The 18,449-nt window shown below is 46.2% G+C and overlaps 1 protein-coding gene across 7 annotated transcripts in view; it reads right to left on the bottom strand.

Moving 5' to 3' along the window:
• APBA1 (amyloid beta precursor protein binding family A member 1) overlaps positions 1-18,449 on the bottom strand; it is a 266,960-nt gene that overhangs the window by 3,384 nt on the left and 245,127 nt on the right. For 5 of the 7 annotated variants that reach the window (XM_071216689.1, XM_071216690.1, XM_058301690.2 and 2 more), the window contains 2 exons: positions 15,309-15,428; positions 13,295-13,435 (listed from right to left, as the gene is read on the bottom strand). In XM_071216689.1, coding sequence (XP_071072790.1) covers positions 13,295-13,435; positions 15,309-15,428 — 261 coding nt within the window. Of the gene's footprint in view, positions 1-8,855; positions 12,680-13,294; positions 13,436-15,308; positions 15,429-18,449 lie in introns of those variants that run through there. The other 2 variants (XM_071216691.1, XM_071216692.1) reach the window with 1 other exon arrangement.

Raw genomic sequence — 18,449 nt, 5'->3', positions numbered from 1 at the left:
GCCTGCTCTGTCTCTTACCAGTGCAATGACTAGAACAATCCTTTTAAAACATGTTGGATCACCTTTCTCCTCTCTGCTCAGAACACTCTGATGGCTCTTACCTTGCTCAGAATAAAAGCCAGAACCCATAGCATAATTTTCAAGGCCCCATATCAAAGCTTACGCTCCACCTCAGGGTTATCTCTGTGACTTCAGGGTCTCCTGCTCTCCCTCTCTCTCACTCTGCTAGAGCTGCTCTGGCCTCCTCAATATTCCTGGAACATGCTTGCCTCAGGGTTTTTGCACTTGCCACCCCCTACTTGGAATGGTTTTTTTTTTTCTTTCAGTAAACATTTATTATTGTTATCTTTTTTAAAAATAAATTTTTATTGAACTATATCATTCATACATGACCATATATAAATAATGTTTATAATAAAATTTGTGAATTTACAAACCAAACATATCATCATATAAGGTTCTCATCTCCCCACCACCAGCACCTTGCATTGTTGTGAAACAATTGTTAAAAACTATGAAAGAGCAACTCAAAATATTACTACTAACTATAGCCCGTATCTTACATTTGGTGCATTTCCCCCCCATTATTAACATCCTGTATTAGTATTGGAATGCTTTTTGATATCTGTTTGACTTGTCTTCTCACCTTCTTCTAGACTTGACTCAAATGTCTCCTTCTCAGTGCAGCCTTTTCTGGTCACCCTCTCAAAATTGCACCCTTCTGGCATTTCTATCCTTTCACTGCTTTATTTTTCTCCCTAGCACATATCACGACCTCTAATATAACTATATATTTTACTTATTTAAGTTGTTTATTTTTTTGTCTCCTTCAGTATTGCATGAGAACAGGGATTTTGTAGTTTTGTTCACTGAGGTCTCTCTAGCACCTGGAGTACTTCCTGGCAGAGATACCACTGAACAAATGCTGGTTGACTGAATAAATGAACATAATCTCAACAAAAAGTGCAAGCACTAGATTTACCACCAAAAGATCATCAGATTTACCATTGTTTAAGAAAAGGCATTGATAGCTAGAATTCTTATAATAGCAAACTTCCTTGGAACATTTAAAGTTAGATTGCATTTTTAAGAATTCTATTTCCACGTACTTTCAAATTTTTTTATGGAAGTAACTTGAGAAGCAAAGCAATAGAATAGAGAGGCTTTATTTCAAGCCCCATCCCCCCCTCTATAGATAAGGAAATACCAGTTGACTCTTTTCTTTGTTACTGAGGAGAAATGAGGATAATGTAGGTCCTGAGCAATATATGGAGCATGAATCCAGAGCATACCAGCTCCTTGGACTCATTTCCTTCAACGATCAAAATCATGGGGTTTATTTAATTTTCTGCTCTAGTCCCATATCACTCATTAAGTGTCTGTAGCATGTCACATATTGACCCAGAAACCTGAGCTGGGCTGGAGCAAGTCAAGAGAGACAGGTGGCAGATCTGCCTCCTAGCAGGGCCATTCTGAGTGCTCTCATGGGTGTGCTGGACTAGGACGTCAGCCCCTGAGACTTTCAGCATAAGTACAGCTCCTGTCCATGCAGCACTTCGTGGACAGTATCTCATTTATTCCTTTGTCACCCTCTGAGCTAGGAACTATATATTGCCCCTATTCTTCAGATGAGGAAACTGAAGCACAATGACGAGAATAAATAATTTACCAAATGCTTCAGTGCCAGTGAGGGCACAGGTGGCAAATGAACCCAGAACCATTAGCTTCACACCAACCCTCCAGCTACCAGCAAATGTCAGGTCCTTGCTGTGCACCCTGAGGGCAGAGGTTAAGTGCCTCCACGCATGCCTAGTGTCCTCACTTCTGGCATAGGCTATGTCAGAAGTAGAAAGAATGGACCTAGGACATGTGAAAGGTGAGAATCTAAGCTGGCAATTAACAGTTCAGACAGGATTTACTCATGGGATCACCCAGAGCTCCTCTTTAGTGAAAAATGAAATGAAATGAAACCAAACCTGAATGAATTTCTTGTCTCCATGAACCCCACAATTTAACTCTAGCCTGTCTTTCCTGACAAACTGCCTGATGTGCTCCCATGCCCCCCCAAAACATCCTATTCCTTTTCCCTTCTCAGAGTTGGCTGCACGTCCACCTCCCTGGGTCTGTGCATCATGTCCACTCCCAATTGCTGTGGGTTTCGTGCATCTCTTCCTCAGTGTCAGTTTGATATCTTAGGATGTACGTCCTGTTTGCTGTGGCAGCTACCTGGGTAAGGCAGGCCCATCCCTGACCACATGCTCCTCCAGGGAGGCACGAGACAATTGAGTTCAAATCCTCACTACTTTGGGTGCTTCTGGGTTCAGTTTCTTCCTAAATAAAATGGGATAATACTACTTTGTGATTAAATGATGTAATATATGCAGCTCATCTGTCTGGCATCTTATATAGTTACTCAAAGAAAGTTATTTCTCATTATTACTATTAGTGGGCCTGATTGGAGCTTTTAAGTCCTGGTGGGTGATATTTGCTTTTTAAAATATTAAGTTAGTGGAACTTGAACATTAGAGGATTTCCAATGAACATGTGATGGAAAGGAATTAAAGGATTGCTTTACATCGTTAACATTGTATTGGGTCTGTGCTGCCTGTGGGAACTTCAGTGAACTGGGAGCTGGACAGAAACCTACACAGGGCCCCAGCCACTGCCCTGAAAGGACCCTCAGCCATCGCCTGGAATGCAGTCCTCTACTCACTTTGCCAGGGCAGGCCCCAGGGCCCCACAGAGCCTGCCCTGTGCTGTCGGAAGCACCTTACAAAACATGGTGGCACTTTGACCTGTTTGCCCCCAAATGGCCCAAGCAGGTTGAAGAAGCTGGGCTAGAGCAGGTGTGCTGGTCAATGTCTAATGACCAGCTCTTTGGGGGGAAATATGTGTTTGTGTGTATACCTACATACACACACATATACACTACAGACATAAATATTATAAAATTAACTGGTTTAAAGGATGTGTAGCACACATTTGCGAGTATTAAAATAAGCAATAATCTTTATCGTAACTCTCATACCCCTGTAACATCAGTGTGACTTGGGGACTTCTTGCAGACACCATCAGTTTTCATATTACTATCACCAAGAATAGTGTTAAAAAAAACAGTTTACAAGTAAAGGCTTAACTATTATCTGAATCAGCAAATATGTTGCTGACATTATTGAATGTAGCTCTGACATGAATGCTGGTTGTTTTTGTTCATGCTGACAAGTAGATCAGAGCTGAAACAGAGGTATATGTAGGAACTTCACTTGTTCATGAATAATGTGAGTGACTTTTTTTGCTGAACTGGATACTAGTTTTTGTATGCCAAAAGACTATTTCATCAGATTTTATGCTATTCACAATCTAATGGCAACAGATGCAAAAATTTTAAAATTTAATCTGCATCACTAACATTTTCTCTGTCACTCTCCTAAGTCTAAACAATTCAAACAAGAAATCAAGCCCTGATTTGTAGAATTTTCCAATATCCCTGACATACCTACTCACGTTTGTGGTCAAATTCAAGCTACCGATGTGATGTCACTGAACTCAGAGTTAGGAAGAGATGCCCAACGCGACACCATTGGTGTATCTGCTGTGCAGATATAATAGATGTAATTAGCCTCAGGAGCATGGTTTACTAGTAAAATACTTAGGAAAGGGTGAGTTTTGATTATTTATTACCTTTGTTGTTAATATAAGTGTTTTTTTAAAAAAGATTTATTTATTTCTCTCCCTTTCCCCCCCCCACCCGGTTGTCTGTTCTCTGTGCCTATTGCTGTGTCTTCTTCTTTGTCCGCTTCTGTTGTTGTCAGTAGCATGGAAATCTGTGTTTCTTTTTGTTGCATCATCTTGTTGTGTCAGCTCTCCATGTGTGCGGTGCCATTCCTGGGCAGGCTACACTTTCTTTCATGCTGGGCGGCTCTCCTTATGGGGCACACTCCTTGGGCGTGGGGCTCCCCTATGTGGGGACACCCTTGTGGCGGGGCATTCTTTGTGCGCATCAGCACTGCGCATGGGCCAGCTCCACACAGGTCAAGGAGGCCCGGGGTTTGAACTGTGGACCTCCCATGTGGTAGACAGACGCCTTAACCACTGGGCCAAGTCTGCTTCCCAATATAAGTTTTTAATTTAATTATTAATAATGACTGTGTTTTAGCAACAAAATTCCTGAAACTTTAACATTGGGATTTCATGAACAGATACAAGACTTTCTAGCACATCACTGACTGGAAACATCACACACCAAGGGCAAACCTGCATCCCAGGATGCTGAGAAGCAGCTGCAGCAGCCTTGACAGTGTGAGGCACAGGAGCCTCTGACAGGTGAGGAACCCAGGGCTAGTTCCAGAGTCTAGGCAAAGAAGGGGGTTGGAGGTACAGGGGAGAAAGACTTTGTCATCATGCTCTAGGAGACGAGCTAATTTCTTCAGGTTTTCTCTTGTGCAGTGTGCTATTGTGTCTGAGTCCAATATATGCCAGGCATGTGCTAAGTATGCCAAGAGTAGAATATCTAACATTAAGAATATTTATCTGTGCCCACTTAACAGATAAAGAAATACTGGCTCAGAGTGGTCTAATAATTTGCCCGTTACATGGCTAGAATAGGTGGCATTGCTATAATTCAAATCCCTGTCTGTGACTTTTGTTCCAGTTATAACCCATGGTGACCTGGAAAGTTGAGGAAGAACTGGTCCCCGCCCACAAGAAACTACTAGGTGGAAGGGAGTAGGCGCTATTACATAATGAAGTAGCCAGTGAACTGTGTTATGTCTGAGATTGCCTACAGGAGCAGAATAAGTGGTCTCTGCGGAAGGAAGTCCAGGGCAGAGATACAAAGCTGTGCTTCCCACTTCCCCTGCTGGTAGCCCTTAGACCTCTAGGAAAGGGTTCTCCCTGCCTGCAGAAGGGATAGCGAGCCAGCCTTTATCTGTGCTATTTGATGCTCTGCTCTCACAAAGACTGAGAGAGCCTGAGAGCTGGGATTACAGCTGTGCGCTCAGCCTGTCTCCAGACTACTCTGGACCTGGCTAGAAGGAAGATGAGAAACCCCACATTTTGGTGTCTGTCAGCAGCTTAGATTATACAAAGGAGCATTAGTTTGGGAGTGAGGTTCTTGCTTATCGTACCCTGTGTGGTCTTGGGCAAGTTTTTTCCCCATTGGGCACTTGAGTTTCCTTACGTGAAAAACAAGGGGCCTGGGGTGAATGACTGAGATTCCTCGTGCACTTACTTACAGGCCAGGAATCCAGGTGGTTTGCAAGGATTTGGGACCCTTGTGATGGTTTGCCACCAGAGGACGCCAAATTCCAAGTCCTGCTACCCTTGGTTCCTGATTAGGAGGGAATTTAAGATTGGAGAGCAGAGGAGGTGAATGAGTGTGTGTGGAAGCAATCAGGTGTGTGTGTGAGACTGCACGTGTATGAGTGTGTGAGGGCAGCACCACAGTTCTTACAGCACCTACATTGGTCTATCACACTCTCTACCCCACTGACCTCATCTCTAACCACTTGCTGCCTCCTCTCTGCTCCAGCTACACTGACCTCCCAGCTCTTCTTCTGGCTCCACACGTCTGACCTTAGGGCCTTTGTGCTTGCTGTCCCTTCAGCTTGGCACACATCCCCAAGACATGCACAGGACCCTCCCCCATTTCTTCTTCTGAGGTCTTTTCTAACTACGCTGTATACATTAGTTACCCCCAGATTCATCTCATGCTTTATTTTTCTTCAGAGCACTTACCATCCTGTGATCCTCCAACCCCTGTCTCCAACTAGATAAGCACATAATTTCTGTCTGGTAGAAAAGATACCTCAGAGATTATGGTTGTGTTGCCCAAGAGGACATTAATCAGTTTTGTATCTAACCCAGTAATTCTACTCTAAAATTCCTTTACAAATGCCTATAAATACTTCCTCAATATGCTCTTTGACCTGGCTTTACCATCTTAGTTGTTTCCTCATTACTTGCTCATTCTATATTTGTGTGTCATGTTTCTAGCTTTAAAAAATTTAAGCATTGACATTGCAGAAGTTTTTAACCAGGACCTAAAATATGCTTCTATGGGATTATTGAACACAGTCTTTTATAATACTGTGCAAGCAGTGCTGAGACTTCAGGTGTCCTGGGGCCACCCGAACTAAGCCGAGCCCCACCATGTGCATGTGCCCGTTATGGTCAGAGCTCCCAGGCTGTGGTTCCTGTCTGTGTAATCCAGGGGGCTGCAGCTACCCGGGGAGATGGACTTGTATCTGCTGGGATCATGGAGATGCTGCTTGTCCTACCCCAGGAAAATGGCATGATTGCTTTAAATAACAATAGCCAAAAATATTTTTCAAGCACTTTCTATGAGCCACATCCCATTCTAAAAACTTCCTGTGTTTTAGTTTATCCTCACTCTGTCCCAGTGAGGCAGGTTCTATTTTATAGATGAGGAAACCAGCTCAGAGGGGTTTAGTAACTCTGAATATCACACAGCTGCTAAGTAGTGGAGCCAAAGATTGAAGGGGAAATTACAGAAGATGAACACGAAGCAGGCACTGTGTGGTACATGGTTGAGCGGATTTTCCTCTCCTCACCCCAGTTCTGCAATTGCAGTTAAGTCCAAGCTGAGAGGAAAAAGGATAAGGTAGTGTCTGGGGGAGATCCATAGACTATGACCACCCACTCCCCTCCACTAAGTAGTTTCTTGTGGGCGGGGACCAGTTCTTCCTCAACTTTCCAGGTCACCATGGGCTATAGCTGGAACAAAAGTCACAGCTACCACCATAAGGACATCCTTGCCCATCAGGGAAGCTTCTATGCAGAGGGTCATCCTCCACCCAGAGGACACAGGCACCTCCAACAGAGGACAGATACACCCTCCCTGTAGGGGCAGTTACCTCCTACAGGGGCAGATACTTCCCAAAGGGGTAGTTTCCTCCCTTAAGGGGCAGTTACCTCCCATAGGGGTTAGATAATTCCCACAGGTACAGACACCTCTTGCTTAGAGATGCTAGTTCAAATAATAGTCTGTCACCAGCTACCACTTTCAGCCTCATCCTGTGATCCAAGGATGATGGAGGGTTCTTGCCATTTGGAGGGATGCAGAATTTGAGAAGGGAACTTTCTCCCCTTCTCCTCCCTGTGGGATAAGAGAGGAAGAGTATTTCTCTTACTCCAGGCCGAGGGAGCAGGACCCTAAGAGTGAAGAGCCCTCCATCTCCTTCCTCTACACTAATTTGGGAACCAGCAAACATCTTATCCACCTTATCTCAAAGTGGCTGAGGGACTGGCCTGGTGGAATGCCCAGTGCTGTGCTGGTATAGATAGAGGCAGGAGGCAGATGGTTCACAGGATGGCGAGGGGAAGAGAAGTTCAAGAGTTCCCTCCTTGTTCTGAGGGTGATGGAGCCACATGAGCTCCAGCGAGTAGGACTGTGGGCTGCAGACTTTCTTGGGACACAGCTCCAGCTGAACAGGTGTCTCCACTTTAGAAAAATGTAGCCTGAGAGCTGGAACATGCTGCTGAGGTCTCAAGGGACCCCCAATGCCTGGGGACTGCCTACCATTTGCCCTAGTCAGTGAACTACATCAGCAGAATGACCCAGATCAGGAGAAGCCTGTGACCTTTCCAAGAGCAACACCTAAAGTAAGGGAAGCCCTGTCCACCTCCTTCCCATGGGGGACTGGCAAAGAGGGAATGAGTGAGTGTGAAAGCAAAGCCCTCTGCCCTAGAGAACCTAGAGAGCCAAGGTCTAGACTAGGGTTGGGGAGCTTTGATCTGACAGAAGACTGAGGGTTGCAAATGAATGAACCTGCATGGAAAGCAGTGTGTGAACCAAAAGGAATCCAAAAGTTAAAAGGCTCTGTCTGTCAGTGATTGGGAAAATGGGGAGCCTCGCACAGTTGGGGGACAGCTGGGAAAAAACATGTAAGTCCTTGAACTATCTGGGCCTCAGTGTGCTTATCTATAAATTAAGGATGATAACATGTACTTCTGCGGATTAACTGAATTAATCTATGTAGTGTCTGGAACAGTGCCTGGCACAAAGAAGGTACTATCAATATTAGCTGTCAGTCATTCTCCAAGATGTGACTTCTCAAAACATCTTAGTTTTTTTTCCCCCCTTATTCAATACAAACATCTCTGTGTGGTGGGATGCCAGCTTTCTGTGAGAGACTTTGCAGGTACCCCTGGAGCCATAGAAGCCACCACAGGACCAGGTACAACCTCCACCTCCCAGGGCTTGGGGCAGCCCCAACTCTCAGGCCCTTGGGTGTCTGTTCCGGTGCTTCTCAGGGAAGAGGTGTCTGCAGAGAAAAGGTATAGGGACATTTTACTTCAGAAACAGGACCAGGTACACTTCCCCCTGGGGAGCCCTGTGTGCCCAGCACGTCACCAGTAGCAGGGGGGGTCATGGCTGGCAAGCTTCAACAAGTGGAATTACAAAGAGCACTGTAAAGAGGAACTTTCTAGAACCTTTCATGGACCCTTCAGTTGCTGCCCCCCCCAACCTGGAGCACTGTTTACCTTCTTGCACCACCATACACTTGAATCTCAGTCCCTGAGCAAAGGCCCCTTGGGTTTCCCCGTTTCCCTTCCCTCGTTGACACTGCTGACACAAAGACTGAAACCCAAAGGGTTCCTTTCTCCCATTCACAGTGTGCTCAGAGGAGACCCTGAGGCCACCCAGGCCGTGGGAGCTCTGCTATAACAGGCCAACACGTACTTAAACCAAACTGGTTTCACAGATAAAAGCCCATCTAAAGAAAGGCTGGCCCCTATGCGGTAGGCAGTAACCACAGGGAGGAAAAAACCAGATCCTAATCCCACGTAGGATCTCCTCCCTCCCCTGCAATAGCAAGACACTCAGCCCAAGCCAAGAGATGAAGTTCTTGTTTATTGTTGCTGCAACTCTTACAGACATTAGCGTTCAGTTAAATAAGGAAGATAGCACGTTAAACACATCACAGCCCCAAACCAGAGGGCGGTGGCCACGGCACAGAGAGGGGCAGAAGGGCCGGGGCTGTGACCGGGCAGTCCGAGGAAGTACATTCAGTGGGTGTGCGGTGTCGACATTCCAGGCTCACGTATATATAGATCTTATTTATATATTTATTTATATTTATATATAGAGATCATTGAGTTCTGTGTATACAAAGAACGATATTGTTACAAATACAATACTCTACTTCTCCCAGCGCTTTTCAATAAGCTCTATTTCACCCTCTTTACAGAACAATAGTACAAGTGCACACTCTAGGGGCTGGGCTACATATGTACACGAAGTTTCATTCCCACACGGTCCTCACACACTGCCTGGAGGAAAGAGGAAATAAAATCAGAGTTGTGTGCTCAAGTGAAACCAGGGAAGAGCAGACAGACATGAAACTCAAACCAACACAATGGCCTCGTAAATCTGCGAGTAAGTAAACCTAAGACAACGGGGCCCTTGAATGTAAACATCAGTGACAGCTACACCTCTGGGTCGAGAGACCCTGGAAGGGCTCCGTGGGTGGGTCTTCATCAACGCCTGGACAGTGAGTGCTGGGTGCGGCTGGGGGCTGGGGGGCAGGAGCAGTGATGGGGGAGGTAGTAGGTTACTCTGGGACTCTCTGCAGGCCAGTGTTGATGGGCGACGTGCAGAAAGCAAAGCGGTCTGCAGGGCCTCAGAGCCCAGCGCCCTGTGATGTGCTCCACCCCCAGGGAATCCCCTCTGGGGCAGGGAAGAAGGTGTTCCTTGAGACGTATGTTCCAGGCTTGGGTCTTTTAGGGTTTCTTCTGCTCATGAACCCAAGGCAGATGGTGGCCCCTGAAATGCTCACATGAGAAGGCCAAGGCAGGTGGGTTCTAGTGGATTCTGGTGCTTCCTGGCTGGGCCAGACGGGGTAGGCAAACTTGGGAGTCAGTCCCCAAAGCAGAGTCACCAGCATGTCTAGCTGAGAGGCCAGAGTGGCTTTTTGCCCAGGCAGTGTTTGGGAAGGCTGCTCTCTGTACATAGTCTTCCCCATTATACAAGGTATTTAGATATTTACATATATAACTATATATACTGGGATGTCAGAAGGGAAATAAACCACCACTTCCTGTGGGACTTTCAAAAATAGAATTAGTAACGTCCCAGACTCCTCCTCTAAGTTAACCAAACGGAGGTTAACTCTGTCCAGCCAAGCTCTGGCAGTGCTCGCTGCCTGGGTGTGAGGAACCCCTTTTATTAACATAAAAGTATGTGGTGGATAAATATTCTTATTTAAATATGTTTGTCCTCTAGGAGAGCTTACAAAATTGGCTTTTTCAGCTCTTCTCAAGCTTTCCAAGATTTTTGTGCAATAGGAATGGGAAAATATATTCTCCCCCCTCTTTCCTTTGGGGGGAGAAATGTAATTGTGATTATTTGGGAGGTTGCATAGGGACGCGCTAGTGGAATTTCCTTTCCTTGGTTACTGTGAGTGGGCTCTGTGGTACTGTCCGGGGGCTTAGGCAGGTATCCTGAGTGCCCTGCTGGGTGTGGATAGGCAGGAGCCCCTCCTGTAGTTTTTGAAGGCTACTGATGCTTGAAATAGCATTAATAATGGGCAGAGGAAAGGAAACATACATTTGTGACTCGTTAGTATTTAATTAAATGAGCAGACACTCTACAATTTGGTTGATTCAAGGAAGGCAAGCTGAGAGCCTGGAGCCACAGTTCCTGGCTCCCATCTTGGTAGCAGCTCAGCCTTGGGGCTGGTCTCCCCGCAGCGCTCTGTTTACTATCCTTAGGACAAGTCCTGGGCTCCTGGACTGCCCATCCCAGCTCCCCTTGCCCCACCTTACAGCTCCCTGGTGAAGGGGCAGCCCCTTCCAGGAGTGCTTTTGGGCAGCCAACAAACTCTTTTCATTAGGGTAAAGCTAGGAGTTCAGTTGTTGATTCCTTTGAAGCTTTCTTGACTCTAAGTTAAAAACTCGGGAGGTATAGAGACTCCCGGGGAACTGATCACATTGCTCTCTGGCCAAAGCCTCTTGCTTCTAATATTCTTATATTTGCTTTCTCCTTCCCTGAACCCCTCCACACTATATGTAAATATTACTACCCACATTTTCTCACTGAATTCCTATTTCCACACACACAACATAAATATCCCAGATGCAGAGAACAGGGATTATATTAATATTACAAAATATATTAGTCCTCTTCCCCTGTCTCTACTGAGGTCATGAACAAAACAAAGCAAAGCATAACCACACTCAACATGAAAACAAAATGCTCTTTGGACCAAGAACAAGTGAAAACTGGCTCAGAATAATAATATTACTAAAATATCTGCACTGAACTGAGACAGAATCCATAAGGATGAGGCACCTGATGAACACAAGTAAAACTCCACACTAACAACTCCCTCTGACCCACGAGGCAGCAAGATGGTGCTTCCACAATGCATTTGGGGATTCTTAGGCATAGCTTGAGGTCATTATTGTCTCCTTGATGTTGTGGCTTATGTACTTTCAAGTGTCACAGCCTGCCTGTTGGCCCTGAGCAGAAAGGAAATTGGTCTAGCCTTGAGCAGGAACACTATGGTGTCTGAATCCTCATCTTCAAGGGGGACAGCCCATCCTTTCCAGACTTGCAGTGGGGGGAGGGCAGAGGGTCCATTAGGAGACCCCTTGAGCCAAGGTGGTGCTGGGCAGCCAGGCCTCAGCCATGGACAGGGGCCAACGCCCAGGATGAGGCTGACCAGCCTATCATGCCACCCTGCCCTCCAGGGGAAGGGCCCACCAGAGAGGTGATGTGGCTTTTCCAGGGGCTCTGTGTGCTATTAAAGGCAGATTCTGCACAGGGGGAAGGGAGTGCTGATTTGCAGTTTGCCTCATTGATGAAGGGGAGGAGAGGGTGTTAAGAAAGCACAATTGTGTGTGTGAGATATAGAGGCAGATGGTACCTGACTATCTTTATCTAATTGTTGGTAACCTCAGGACAACCTAGGGAAGCTCTGGCAGTCCCATAAATTACCACGCTTTCTGCAAGGCTATGGAATCCTCATCGAAGGCAATTCTCTTTCCTTATCCTCTGGGGTGAGAAAGCCCATATTAGAAAACAAATATGCTGAAATTCAAACTAACTATAGAATAGGTTTGAAGTTGGCGCAAATTCTGGGCAGGAAAAAAATATGCTCTAGCTACTTCATGGACAGTGCATATCCTTAAAGAAACAGGCTGGTTCCCCTGTTACTATCATATTCCTATAAAGCTATGTAAGGAGAGCATAGATCAGCAATTGGATTTTAGGCACTGCTGCCTCAGCTTTGTCACTGCTCTGAGGAGCTCTTCCATGAGGTCTGTACCTCTTGGGAAAAGACGACGCCTCCTCAGGAACCCTCTCCCCCTTCAGGATAGTCGTGGGTGGATATGAGCAGCTCTCCATCTTCAAGAAGTGCATACAGAACTTCCCTGGTATTTACAAAAAAAAAAAAAGCAATCCAGAGGGAGACAGAGAGCAAAGAGATCCTTGCAGATTCTTTCCTTCCTGTGTACAACCAAATGCTGAGTGTGAGAGGGAAATGTCTCAGTGGACACACAGATGCAGCACTAGAAACACAACCACGAGGGAGGAGAGTCCTCCATGCATGCCGCGAGGGAGAGTGAGGTGCACTTTGACTCAGATGTACACGGGCTGCTCCTGGGCTGTCAGCAGTCTGTACATGGCTGCTGGCATCGTCTTCATGTGAATCTGAGGGCAGAACACACACTTCAGCGGGGGCTGAGGCTCTGGGAGGGCTGTGAGCACAGGTGGAGGTTGGGCGCACCTCACATCACAGGGGCTTTGGGAACATTCTCCCCGCCACAGGATGAAAACCCAGGTAAGGTTCATTTCCCAGTCAGATGCTCTTATTTCATTGAAAGTAGAGGCCACTTAGGATGGAGAAAGAACAATTCGGGTGTTCTGACTCTCTTGTCTTCCCTTCCTCCCTCCGCAGATAGATGACAACAGTAAATCAGTCCCAGAACAGCAGTTAAGACCAGGGAGGTGCCTGTGGAAGGCCCTTTGTGGCTTAGGCTGGAATTTAAGGCTTAAGTCTTCCAGGCACATTCGGTGAGATAAATTGGGGAGAATGGAGAGAACTTGGGCAGCCAATGCTAAAACAATGCTAATCTGAGTGTTGGAAAGAGGGGAGCAGATTAAGACTGGAAACTAGGCTAAAGAGACTTAATTTCAATTCATGGAGGAGCTCTCAGATAACCACTTATTCTCCAAAGAAATGGGTCAGGCTGGGGCAAGGAGGTGGCCAGGGGCCCCAGAGGACACCCACCCTCAGCCTCTACAGAGCCGAGGACCCATACCTACCTCCCCGACCGCATTGGAGAGAATGTGGACGATCTTCTCATGGGGGGTGGCAACGACACTCTGTCCGTTGATTTCAATGATCCGATGCCCCACACGGACGCCTCCTCTCTCGGCTATTCCTCCTCTCATGAGGCTGCAGATCTGCCAGAACCAAAGTCCAAGTTAAACCCCACAGGCAGTGCCTTATCTCAGAGAACTGGGTAGGGGTGGGAGACTGGATTTTTTGGAACCCCGTGCCCTCAGCGCTCTCAAGATGTGGTTAGGCTTCAGGAATCTAAGTCTCTTTTTTTTTTTCTTTTCACAAGAAATAGAGACTTGGAGGCCACCATGGCCTGACTCAGGAGTGCAGTGCATCACAGCATGTCACAGCACACTCACTTCTAAGCATTTTTCATCCAATTGGTTCTTGGTAAAAAGTTGTTTTGGCTGTCACAGAGTGGCCAATATCTTCAACTTGCAGACCTTTGTAACACAGATCTCTCCAATCATTGCTAAGACTCAAACACTGCACTGTTTTAATGCTGGCTGTTAGTTTTCAGGGGGCACAGTTGCATGAGCCAAAGTGGGCCTGGCCCAGTGGCTGGCTGAAGGGAGATGCTCCTTTCAGTCTTCCTGACCCAGATGCCCTTGTTCAAACATACTTCTTACAGAAACAGTGACATGGCCCATCCTGTTCCTGTCTAGCTGGGCAGGCTCAGGGCAGGTGGCTCAGACAGCACTGGACTCCAGATGTCAAACCACAGTCAACCCCACCTGTCACACAGAGCAACCTGAATTTGCCCTCAAAAGGGTATGTATGAATTTACTAAATTGATATTTCATTGTAGATCATGCTTCCTTATTTAAAAGCCTATGCAGACTGTGCCACAGACTGCAGCATCTTGCAGCATGCTTTGTGTTTCTGTGAGTACGTGGATCCTTCCATCTATCAGGTGCTTTGGGGTAAGGACATTCCTTAGGTGTTTTTTGTATTTTAGCTATAACTGATGGTCCCAATGAACCCCTACCTGTTACAGAATAACTTTTTCCTAATATTAGAACTTTTAATGTCATTCAAATATGAACAAAGCAATCAAGTAATTATAAACAGATAGAGACATCAGAACAAAACTGCATGGCTCTTCTCCTAACAGGCCAACTATGTGACCAAGATGCAAAGATTACATAAAATAGGGCTAGATATTTCTACTCTGAGAATTTCAAGGCCATTTCTAAACCTGAAAACATGCTTGGAATAAAATCTTAATTACCCAGAACTTCTGGATGAAAGTAAGGAGGTGGTGGGGAAAGAATATAGGAGTTGTCTGTCTGAAAGAAGAATACAAGGGGTGTAGGCACATCCCAAACCAAGAGAATCAGAAAGGTTATAGAGAACAGATTTGCCACCAAAGCCCACAATTATAAACCCAAACCAGTAACACCAGGACAAAAAGGTAGTATTTCTACAAGGCACATGGCCAACCGATAAAAACACTTTTTATCCACAAGGTGCTAATTTTACATTAAAAAAGTAAATCAGCTAAACATAGCCACTATGCAGCGATTCTCGGGCTCGGCTGCACAATGGGATCACCTGCAGAGCTTTAAAGAACACAGGTGCCTGCATATGGTGTCAACCCCACTGTCCATCCATGGCCTGGCCCAGGCATAGGGAGTCAAGTTCCCGGGGGGCTCTCAGGTGCAGCAGGCTGGGAACCACAGTGCAATGGGCTGCTGGGGACATGAGACCCTGTGTAGGAGCAACTCAAGCAATCTAAAGCTGGTAGCTGGGGCACAGTCCTGGACGGACTCCTACAGAAGGCCAGACTCCGAGCACTTCTCCTTGTGGAAGGGTGCAGACTCCGCCAGAAGGAACCTGCCCATGGAGGAAGTTGAGCCTGCTTTCGCCCAACTGCCCTTTCCTTAATTCTTTCAGAGAACTGACTGCTTTAAAAACAAAAAGAAACCAGACCAGACACATTGCTACATTCTATTTGTCAGAAGTTTGGAAGAATGTGGCGCATGTTATACTTACAATTCCATTCTGGACGCTGAAACCCAGCTGGTAGCGAAGGTCTGGTCTCCTGATCAACACAGTGGTTACCGGAGGACACCGTACAATATTCAGCTTTACCCGGGACTGATTCTTTAAGCCCTTAAAGTTCATAAAGCATAGTGAATGTGGGGACATCACAGGCAGCCAGCACCCAAGGCAAAAGAAGCCTCAATGAATCTTTTGCTACTCAGTTGACTCCTGAAGTACCCACTAGACATAAGCTGACAGCACCGGTGGCCTGGACAATTCACTGCTACCCTCTACCAACTAAGTGGAGAAAAGGCAGGCTTTAGGAGCCCTATCAACCCGTCTAGAGATATGAAGCATATGCTGTGGGCGATTTCTTTATTTTGGGAAATGGGCTGTGTTCAAAGGAGCTGATATAAGTGGTTGTCTGAGCAACCAAGAGGAAAATTGTCACATTTGCTTTGTGGCTTGAAAGATGAAGGATATACACTCCCAGTCAGGAGAGAGACAAGTAGAAAATTGATTTTTTTCCCCCCCAAAATGCAAATTCTTGGCAGGTTCTTCTTCTAACAAAAGGGTAAAAGGGCTGTGAACAAATTCACAGCAAGTTGCAGAATTCATGGGACTTGTTTTCTGTTTCTGTTGCTCCTCCCTCCCCGTTCACACTCTCCGTTGTAAGCACATCAACATCTCCACAAGCAACTGGAGAGAAGCAGGAAGAAGAGGCAGCCTCCAGTTCATTCCTCCTTGGAAAAGTGACTAGGGTTACAGGATCAGTACTGATGGGAAAGGAAGGAAAAGAAAATAAGCTTTGAAGATTGTGGTTTCATGATCCATGCTAACACCCCATTCCTCTAAATCAGGATGGAATGTAGAGGGGAAGTTGGACTTGAGATATAAAAAGGGGACTGGCCAAGTTTCAGAGCCTGTTTAGGGGGTTCCACCACCCAGCTGGGGTCTAGGCTGAGCTTAGGCTCTTCCTCTTGTCCCTGGAGCTCACTCACAGCAGTGACAGATGCTCTAGTCTGCTCAGCGGCATCCCGTTTAGAAAACCATCACAAAGCTATGCTTTCCCTCACTCAGACAGTGGGAAGGTGTTGATCCTGCAGATATGCCTACGACTTGTGAGCTTCACCCTAAAGCAGGGGTTCTTAACAAGGGTTCAATGAGCTTGAATTTAAATGAAAAAAATTTCTTGTGGGCACATTGGTGCAGGTGTGATATATTTATTAAATAATACACAGTACAGTGTAGACTTAGTAAGGGGTCCTTGGTTTTTACCTGACTAGCAGAGGGGTCTGTGGAATGGAAAAGGTTAAGAACCCCTGCCCTAAGAGGACAATGCCAGACAAAAAGAACTCAGCCCTGAAATAAATGTCCATCTTACAGGTCTCCCCCAGTTAGCCTGCTGCTGCCTCACCTCTTTTATTGAAGTGAAATTCATGTAACATAAAACCACTTAAAAATGTGCAATTTAGTAGTATTTAGTAAATTCACAATGCTGTGCCTCAATTAACTCTAGCTGGATGGTGCAGACTGAATGGCCTGTTACAGCAGGTGCTTTCCAAACTTTTTCAAGTCATGGCACACAAAGAACATTTTTCTGGCACCCAGGGCTAAAAAAATCACACTGCTTTTGGGTTCCCCAGGCCCTACTTCCTGCTTGGAGAGTTGGGGAGGGGGGAGGTCTTAGCACTTCCTGGAGGACCTGCCCCACTGGACTCCCATCTAACAAAACCAGCTGGCTGGGAAACAGCTTAAGGTCAGTCATGGTTCCTTCTCCTCCAGAGGGCTAGGGTGAAGGGGAAAAGCTGCTCCTAAAAGATGGTAAAGTGGGGTGGGTGAGCAAACTTTCCTCCAGAAGACAGCGGCCCCCAGAGGAGGGGGCAAGGATTCAGGGAAAAGGTGGCTGCCATTCCACCCAAGTCCACAGTCTCTCATAGACACAGCATCTGGATTATTTTATAAATGGGCCCCGCTTGTGCTGTTTATGGGTGAAGTGGAGAGGCCTGGGGAGAACAGCATGGAAGGTGACTTTACCACTTTATATGCAGAAGTCCCACAGCCACTGATGATTGTAGGTCAGGACTTAGATTTCACATGTTATAGATGAGGACAAGAACACGGACATGGTCGTGAAAAGCTGCCTTATCCAGGTGCTCTATGGAGTCAGGACTGGGACTGTGAATTACCTGCTCATGCCCTCTACCTCCTGCAAGCATCTTGCTGAGCACAGAGGCAAATAGAATTTGTGACTAGAGCACAGTTTGCTTCTCTGAGGTAGAAGTGCCCAACAAAGCTTTTGCTTCCAGGTAACCATGATATGCTTTAGACTGAGGGATCCATACGAGTTATTTTGTCTCTGGTTATCTGGCTTTATTATGCTCGGCCAGCATGTACAGACCAGTTGTTCTCAAAGCATGGTCCCTGGACAGGCAGCATCAGCATCACCTTAGCACTTGTGAAAATGCTGGCTCCTCCCCAGATCTACTGAATTAGAAACTCCAGAGTAGGGCCAGCAATCTGTGTTAAAGCCCTCCAGGCAATTCCCATGCATACTTAATTTTGAAAACAAACTGTGTGCACTATCAGAGCAGCACGGTTAACACACTTGCACCCAGGTGACTTAATTCCTGCACTATCGGTTGATGCAGGATGATTAGGCGGAAAGCTGTCAATTCACTGCTCACACTTGCAGCCAGTATGCTTAGTGAGCTCAGAGACCAGCAGGGGTGGGGTGGGAGGGTGGCAGTGGGAGAGCTGGTAAGCCCAGGCACTACACAACCCAATCTCCCATCAGCCGTCTGCATTGTCTGTACCATGTGTGAACACCCTAAGGTCACTGTCATCCCAAAACCCCATTCTACTGATGAACCACAACGATAAATACTACCTGCCATTGAAGAGTGACTCTTGTCAGGCACCGACTTGGGAGACTTACAAGAGCCATCTCATTTAATCTCCTTTGACAAACTGGCAGCTATAATTATCCCTATTTTATAGAAGAGGAAAGTGAGACTCAGCACTATTAAGCAACTTGCCCAAATTCACTGTAGCAAAATTTAACCCCAAATCTGTCTGAATTCAAAACCCACAATTTTGTCTCCTACATACAAATCCCTCATATATATACATAACAGTGTGTGGGCAAAT

Source organism: Dasypus novemcinctus, chromosome 8 (genome assembly GCF_030445035.2).
Source record: "Dasypus novemcinctus isolate mDasNov1 chromosome 8, mDasNov1.1.hap2, whole genome shotgun sequence".
NCBI classification, from domain to species: domain Eukaryota; kingdom Metazoa; phylum Chordata; class Mammalia; order Cingulata; family Dasypodidae; genus Dasypus; species Dasypus novemcinctus.
This window is presented reverse-complemented; position numbering and strand designations above follow the sequence as displayed.